The following is a 7,622-nucleotide window of genomic DNA, read 5'->3' on the forward strand; positions in this document are numbered from 1 at the left end:
ATAAAGTACTTTCATATAACTAAGACTAAAGAAGTGTAAAATTATAAAAATGTAAAATGTATAATTATGCATAATTATGAATGCTTATACAATGTTGGCAGCATTTGATACAGGTATTTTCATAAATCAAATTGTGTTATTTTATTAATATATTTTCAGGTATTTTGAGAGGTTATTCAATTTAATAAATCAGATTTGTAACAATATAATGTTGTAAAGAACAATACAACTGATTTTGTAAGTATTATTTTATCATTTTTTATCTTTTACGAGTAACAAACAATGGAAAAACAAACACTTAAATACATTTCTTTTTTTTTAAAGATAAAGGGCAAAGTATTTTATTTTGAATCCGCGGCTCGTTTCCTGGTCTGGTCACGTGGTCTTCCAAGATGGCCGCGCCCTGTAGCGAAGGGGTGTAGTAGCAGAAGGAGTTGTGCAAGCAGGTTTAAATGACAGTTGAGGAGACGCAGGTCGCAACTGACATCTCCAGGGAGAGACAGAGGAGCGTGTGAGAAAGCCGTGCCCCTCCTCAGAGCCGCCGACATGAGCAGCGACGGTGTAATGCTGTGAGTACCTCTGTTATCCTGAAACTAACAGTGTTACATTCGCGGTAACGCTAACGTGTTTACATGCTAGCTGAGTGACGTTATGAAACGTGCCTGTGTCATTGTTATGAAAACATTTCTCCACACAACACGCAGCATCGTATTCACCGTATATAACCCCGCTCACTGATGCTGCCACACGTTAACCTTACGGAGAAAAGCAGCGCTTTAATATTCCCGCGCTCACATCTCCACATTCAATTCAATTATTAACGGAAACCAATATTTGGATGTTCTGATGAATTCGGCATCTAGATAATCCATCAGAGTAGTTACATTAGTTATTAAAATAGTTAATGTTATTCTATTTTTTAGTTTGAACTGGTTTAACTTCTATAGTGCCCTTCAGTGAGACACATAGTGTGGGAATAACCTTTATTTATAACATAGTTAATTGATTGGTGCTGGATGAAAACAGAATAAATAGTGAATCACAACTTTCCCTGAGTTGTCCATTATTTCTATTTCATTTGAAGAGTCTAGTAGCAGTTCTGCACGTGTTAAAGTCTTACAGTACAGTTAACATTATTTATTAGTTTAGTTTAGTTTTTTATTTGTTCAAGAGGGACAATGTACATTGATGAACACTTTAAATTAAAATGTAAATGCACCCAATTACAGCCGCAAGGCTGATTTCCATTGTCTGTCCCCCTGCCAGAATGTACAGGCTGAGTGTCCTAAAGGAAAAGGTCATGCCAAAATGCAATATTAATAAACTAAAATCAATTACAGTCTGTAGCTGACAATACACAATAGTTCGATAATAAAAAGTTAACAATGGATAAAAAAGGAATCGCATATATATATATATATATATATATATATATATATATATATATATATATATATATATATATATATATATATATAAAAGAAATTAGAAAAAAATATCACAGTGTAAGGAAGACATTTCATATTCATCGTATTGCACCCAGATATATTGCACATAAGGGCATTAATTAATTTGGATTTAATTATTTATCCTGGAGGCTTCAGTGGTCTGCATTTTAACATCACTGGAGAAGCAACTTTTTAAAGTGATCCATATGACAGTTCCATATGTCAGGTTATGAAGCATCACTGACTACATCTAAAGCAACCATTCATTCAACCGTTTCCCCACTGCTGGAAGATGATAAGAGAGCAGAGGAGTGTCGTCCCTCGTATCTCTGCCAGTGACCGCTCTGAAGCTGGACGCCTGTATGAAGCCGTGGAGAGGGAGGGGTCTGCCTGTGTGTTAGATAACACAAGCTATGGTGATTAGGACACTGGGGGCCAAACCCCGTTCTCATGAAGGACAATTACTGTTGTTTTTTTATACCAAATCTTTGATGGTCAGATTTTGCATCAGTTTGTTCTACAGTTAAGCTTCGTGAACTTGGTGTGACTAGTACAACGAACGGGAGTCAACAGGAGCAATGTGTTGATGTTGTTCTCTTCCACTGTGCTCCTCCTTATGGTTGATGCAGCATTAAGCTCACAGAGAAGATCTGATGCTAATCCTAGTTTGTGTTTTCCCCAACCAGCCCCAAGGACTTCCCCCAGCTCCAGAACGACGCGTTCCTGCGAGCAGCCCGAGGAGAAGACACTGAGCATGTCCCTGTGTGGTGCATGAGGCAGGCTGGGAGATACCTACCAGGTACTGTGATCCCTGTGCCTTTCCTTTCTCTCCTTTACCAAAAGTCAAAGACTTCCTTTTGCATCTCCGTCGTTTTTTCCTTTCGACTTCAAATAACAGTACAACGGACATTAAGACGTTCGTCTTTCGTTGAATCTAATTTGCAGAGTTCCGTGAGTCCAGAGCTGGGAAGGACTTCTTTGAGACGTGTCGGTCACCAGAGGCCTGCTGCGAGCTCACTCTGCAGGTCCTAACAATGCTCTTCACACTTTGTATCAAAGTTCTTTTTTTTTTTTTTTTTTATGATTTCACCTCCGAGACAGAAGTGCAAGAATAACGAGAGTTTAGTTTATCTCCTAGTTGCAAATACCCATTGAAACTAGAATTAGATTCATTTAATTACTGAAACTGAAGAAAAATACGATCAGAAGTACTCAAAATATCTAAAATACCTGATATGTAGCAAAACACCAGTGGAATAAAACCACAATATATCCTGCTGTCTTCATACTTCTGCTCCTTTTTTGTCTAAAAGATCACATTTTCATCCCAGTTAACTAATTCTGAAGTCATTTGCCACAATGTATCTGTACTACTTGATACCAGCTTAGAAGAAGAAGCTGATGCTTGGTTTTAAACATGAAATAGTTTGATTCACACGTCGTGATAATAAAACTAATTGAAGGCCACCACTACAAGGCAATAAAGGACTTATGTTATCCCATTTCTGTTTTTAATACGTCTTCCTCTTTTCAACTTTCCAGCCTCTGAGACGTTTTCCCTTCGATGCTGCCATCATCTTCTCTGACATCCTGGTGATCCCACAGGTAAACACGGGGATCAGGCTTTTAGTTTTACGGCCCACAAAGTCCACCCCGGTGGACGTACTGTCATCATGCGGACAGAAAGTCTAGTGTAACGCTGCTCCAGTTAAGTGTTTGCTAACATGTTTGCGATAGCTACTGTATAAGCCAGTGTTATGTGGTCTTAATGCATCTTATAAGTTCTACAGCCATATAAAAAGCCTTTATGTCACTCAGACAGTATTAGTAATATATGATGATATTGTTAGTTTTCGAGACACTCGCCCCATCTCTCCATCTCCATCACATTGCAGCCATCTCTCAAAGACCTGCGTGTCTTTATTCGTTAATTCACCCTCCCTCCCTCCCTCCCTCCCTCCAGGCCATGGGTATGGATGTCCAGATGGTGGCGGGTAAAGGCCCCACGTTCCCGGACCCCCTGAAGGAGCCGGAGGACCTGCAGCGCCTGCGGGCCAAAGTGGACGTGGACAAAGAGCTGGGCTACGTCTTCAAAGCCATCACGCTGACCAGACACAAGATAGAGGGCAAAGTGCCGCTCATAGGATTCACTGGAGCTCCGGTTAGAGACGACGCAGACACGTTTTAAAGATGCAGAGAAGAAGCGATCATAGGTGTCGTTTTATTATTGGAGGAGAAACAATGAATTGTACTGTGATATCCTACTCTCCCCTCTCTGCTGTGCCCCCCTCCACAGTGGACGCTGATGTCCTACATGATAGAAGGCGGGGGCTCCAGGACCTTCTCTAAAGCCAAGCGGTGGCTGTACAGACACCCCGAGGCCAGCCACATGCTGCTGAGGATGCTGACGGATGTGATCGTGGAGTATCTGCTGGGACAGGTGGCAGCTGGAGCTCAGGTTACAACCCCCTACCTTACCGCCTCATCTATACTGCCGGGACAACTTTAAGACGGCAACAAATGATTGGACATAAACTGCCTTTTTTATAACTTAATGAAGTTTAAAGAAAGAGCCTGCAGGTGTGTTTTCTGCTCTGTGTAGAGCTGAACATCCTCCTCTAGAGGTGTCCAGCCTCCACTCTGCTGGTGTGACCTCTGACCTTTCCGGCAGAGCAGTGTGAGAGAAGAGACTGTTATTTAGCGCTCTGTAGTGTTTCTGAGATTACTTGTAAGCCTGTGATGACCACACAGTGAATACAATAAGTGGTAATACTGATCTTTGAGTGTTATGAGCAGTGGCATAGGGAATGGCAGTACTGTAGGTTTATCTTTGTTTTTAGGTCTTTTTGTTTTAAATGTTTCTACTCTCATAAAAAGAGATGCTGCAACAGTTATTTTGTGTGTGTGTGTGTGTGGTCCAGGCCCTGCAGGTGTTCGAGTCTCACGCCGGCATTCTGGGGCCGGTGGAGTTCAAAGAGTTCTCTCTGCCTTACCTTCGAGACATCGCTCGCGGCGTCAAAGATAAACTGAAGGAGGCAGGAAAGGACGTTCCCATGGTGAGCCACACAGAAGTGTGAATGTGCCCAAATCCACAACACACACACACATTCAGATTCCTGCAACATGTGTTCTTCTTGACAATGTCTGCGGCTAATGATGCACGTCATCTACACGAGTCAACCGTGACAACTCTGTTCATTTATTTATTTATTTATGAATGTATTTTTCTTCTTTGTTCTCTTGTTATTATCACTCTCTATATTAGTTTCAATGCTCTCTTCTGTTCTTATCATCACTCTGTTGCTTCTCCACCACCGGTTCCCACGAGGGATCATTAAGGATTCATCTGGTCCGTTTATAAATACACACTCATCTGCTGTATGACCAGCAGAGGGCAGCATTTCACCAGAAATGGTTCATGATGATTTCTGCTTTGAAAATCAACTCTTTTTTTTTTTTTTTTAACCTTTCCAGATTGTGTTTGCAAAGGATGCTCACTATGGTCTAGAGGATCTGTCTCAGTCTCATTATGAGGTGGTCGGGCTGGACTGGACCATTGACCCACGATCAGCACGGTAACATACGTCTATTTCCCTGTAACTGTGTCCCATGCTGTTTTAGGACACAAAGAAACCACTAAATAACATCACCTAACAATCTAAATTCAGACTGCACCTTCTAACTACAGTGTTTGAATATTTGTTAAATATGCCACATCACACATCAGCCCATCGGCTTTTAATTTGAAATCTGAATTTCACCCGGAGCCGGCTCCTCCGGTGGCAGTTTGTAAGATTTAAAGTGTTTGAAGGGACATCTCTGGAATGAGAGCAGGAATAGCAAAGGATCAATACGCGGACCTCCTCGGTCAAAGGCAGATCCAGCTACACCCTCAGAACCCTCTGTCACGGTCAGACTGCAAAAATACTGTCCTGTTCCCCGAGGAGCAAGTTAACCATTGGTGACCTCTCCCTCCTCCCTGCTTTGTCACTGTGTGCAGGATTTAAGTCAACAGACGTCTGTGCTTCCTGCTCCGCACATCAAATACTTAACCTGTTGGTTAAAGGATTACCCTGTGTGTGTGTCTGTGTCTGTGTCTGTGTCCTGTGCTGTGTGTGTGTGTGTGTGTGTGTGTGTGTGTGTGTGTGTGTGTGTGTGTGTGTGTGTGTGTGTGTGTGTGTGTGTGTGTGTGTGTGTGTGTGTGTCCTGTGCTGTGCTGTGTGTATTCAGGGAACTCACGGGAGGGAAGGTCAGCCTGCAGGGAAACATGGATCCTTGTGCTCTCTACGCTCCAAAGGTAAACTCCACTCCCATTCTGGTTTATTCTCCCACATGGACGGAACGTTTGTTCCCATGTTTATTTATTTGTTCTTTATTTATTTTTATTTTTTTATTTTTTTAACCTTCTCTATTGACTTAATTTTGAAAAAGACAAAACCTCTCCAGATACCCTCTCACCCATCCCCAGTAACACAACACTCTCTGTGAAGGAGGAGAAACTGAACAAGCAGAACATTAAATATCACTTTAATAATTAGTTACAGAGTTAAAGAAATACATTTGATTTAATAGAATGTATTACATTTAAAAATGTACTCATTCTAAATTCTTCTGACTTGTTTTCTGTGAGTACTGAAGTCCGATTCACCGAACTCTTAATTGGATGAACTTGTTGTGAACTGCTCCTTTAAGCCTGTTGAATGTCAGCCGTTCATCGCCCCTAATATTGCAATACACCGCTGCCTGTTCCGCTCCGTTGTATAACGTCTCACTGGTTTGTTTCCTTGCACTTTCTGGGTATTCCCCGTCGGTATGTACCGTGTGTCTTAAACATACAGTTCAGCTTCAGCAGGAACAACGCGTTCTGTTCCTTTGGAAATCACAATTCCTTAATTTCATTCTCAGGAATATTGGGATTAAAATGGGTTAGTTTAAGAGGCGTAATGTTAGATCTATACCGTCATAGTTTGTATCCGGTATGTTCCAGATATGTCTCTGTGGAGATCAGCATTTTGGATTGTTTTTTACTAAATAACAAAAGAAGGGAAAGAAAATAACAGAAAACTCTACCGCTAGTCTCAACTACTGCTATTTTCAGCCCCGAGTACATGCTGTGAATCTTATTATCATCCCCCAGTATGTCAATGCATGTATTTCTATATAATACAGTGAAGTGCTGTAATTCATTCTGACAAACCTTTGTTTACACACAGTACGACAATGTATAACTCTTCACCAGAAGTTCTTCAAATCGTTCCTCCTCTGACCCAGTTTGAGCGACTCAGACTTATGGTGAATATTCTGAAGCCGTAGCTGAGCCCCGACTTATGTGACGGGTCTTCCTCTTCCTCTTCCTCTTCCTCTTCCTCAGGAGCGCATTTCAGACATTGTGAAGAAGATGCTGGAGGGTTTCGGCACGAGGGGCTACATCGCCAACCTGGGCCACGGCCTCTACCCGGACATGGACCCGGAGAACGTGGGCGCCTTCGTGGAAGCCGTGCACCAGCACTCTAAACGGATGAACAAGCAAATGTAACGCTGCTTCTGTGTGAGCGAGCGGGCAAGCCAAGCAATGATGATGGTGATCGGGGAACATGTACATGCATTATTTTATTAAAAACGTTTAGAAGTTGAATAATTCATTCCTAGAGACTTTTTTTAGGAAGAAAACTAAACACTGTCCTAATACTAATGTTTGACGCACACATTCCCCAGTGTAGAACTGTTCATCACATAATAAATACTTTGATCTGGCCGGGATTGGATTGTGTTTCTATTGTTGAGTTTTACAAGTACATTTACATCACAAGCACATTTCAGTTGTAGGGATTTGTTTTATTATTGGATCTATTCAAAATGTTCAAAAACAGCTTTGACTTTTAGATGAAAGCTATTTATTTTTTTTTAGCTATTTGTCATCCAATCAAACTCCCCGTTCTTGTCACTCCAGCACGTACTAATCCAAATGGAGAACCTTTACAAGCTCTTAACGGCCGTGAACAGCTTCAGTCAAAGCGGAGCTCTTCATTAGTACGAGTAGCGTCTTTGTGAAAACCGAAGGCTGTGATTTGGCAAAACAGATTTCAGCGAGAGAGGCGTCGCTGCAGTTATGAAATAATTGTTGAAGGAAAAATGTCAGCGCGCAGCAGTTGATCATTCCGCCATCTAACATCT

The 7,622-nt window shown here is 41.7% G+C and overlaps 1 protein-coding gene across 1 annotated transcript; it reads left to right on the forward strand.

Moving 5' to 3' along the window:
* Positions 1-396: 396 nt before the first annotated feature.
* On the forward strand, positions 397-7,208 carry urod (uroporphyrinogen decarboxylase). The gene is made up of 10 exons (XM_076080009.1): positions 397-569; positions 2,135-2,247; positions 2,394-2,473; positions 2,991-3,053; positions 3,412-3,609; positions 3,745-3,906; positions 4,370-4,504; positions 4,923-5,023; positions 5,679-5,745; positions 6,820-7,208. Exons 1-10 carry the CDS (start codon positions 547-549, stop codon positions 6,982-6,984), a joined length of 1,107 nt encoding a protein of 368 aa, XP_075936124.1. The 5' UTR covers positions 397-546; the 3' UTR covers positions 6,985-7,208.
* The last annotated feature ends 414 nt before the right edge of the window (positions 7,209-7,622 follow it).

Source organism: Anarhichas minor, unplaced genomic scaffold (assembly GCF_050575085.1).
Source record: "Anarhichas minor isolate MPS153535 unplaced genomic scaffold, ASM5057508v1 ptg000006l, whole genome shotgun sequence".
NCBI classification, from domain to species: Eukaryota; Metazoa; Chordata; class Actinopteri; order Perciformes; family Anarhichadidae; genus Anarhichas; species Anarhichas minor.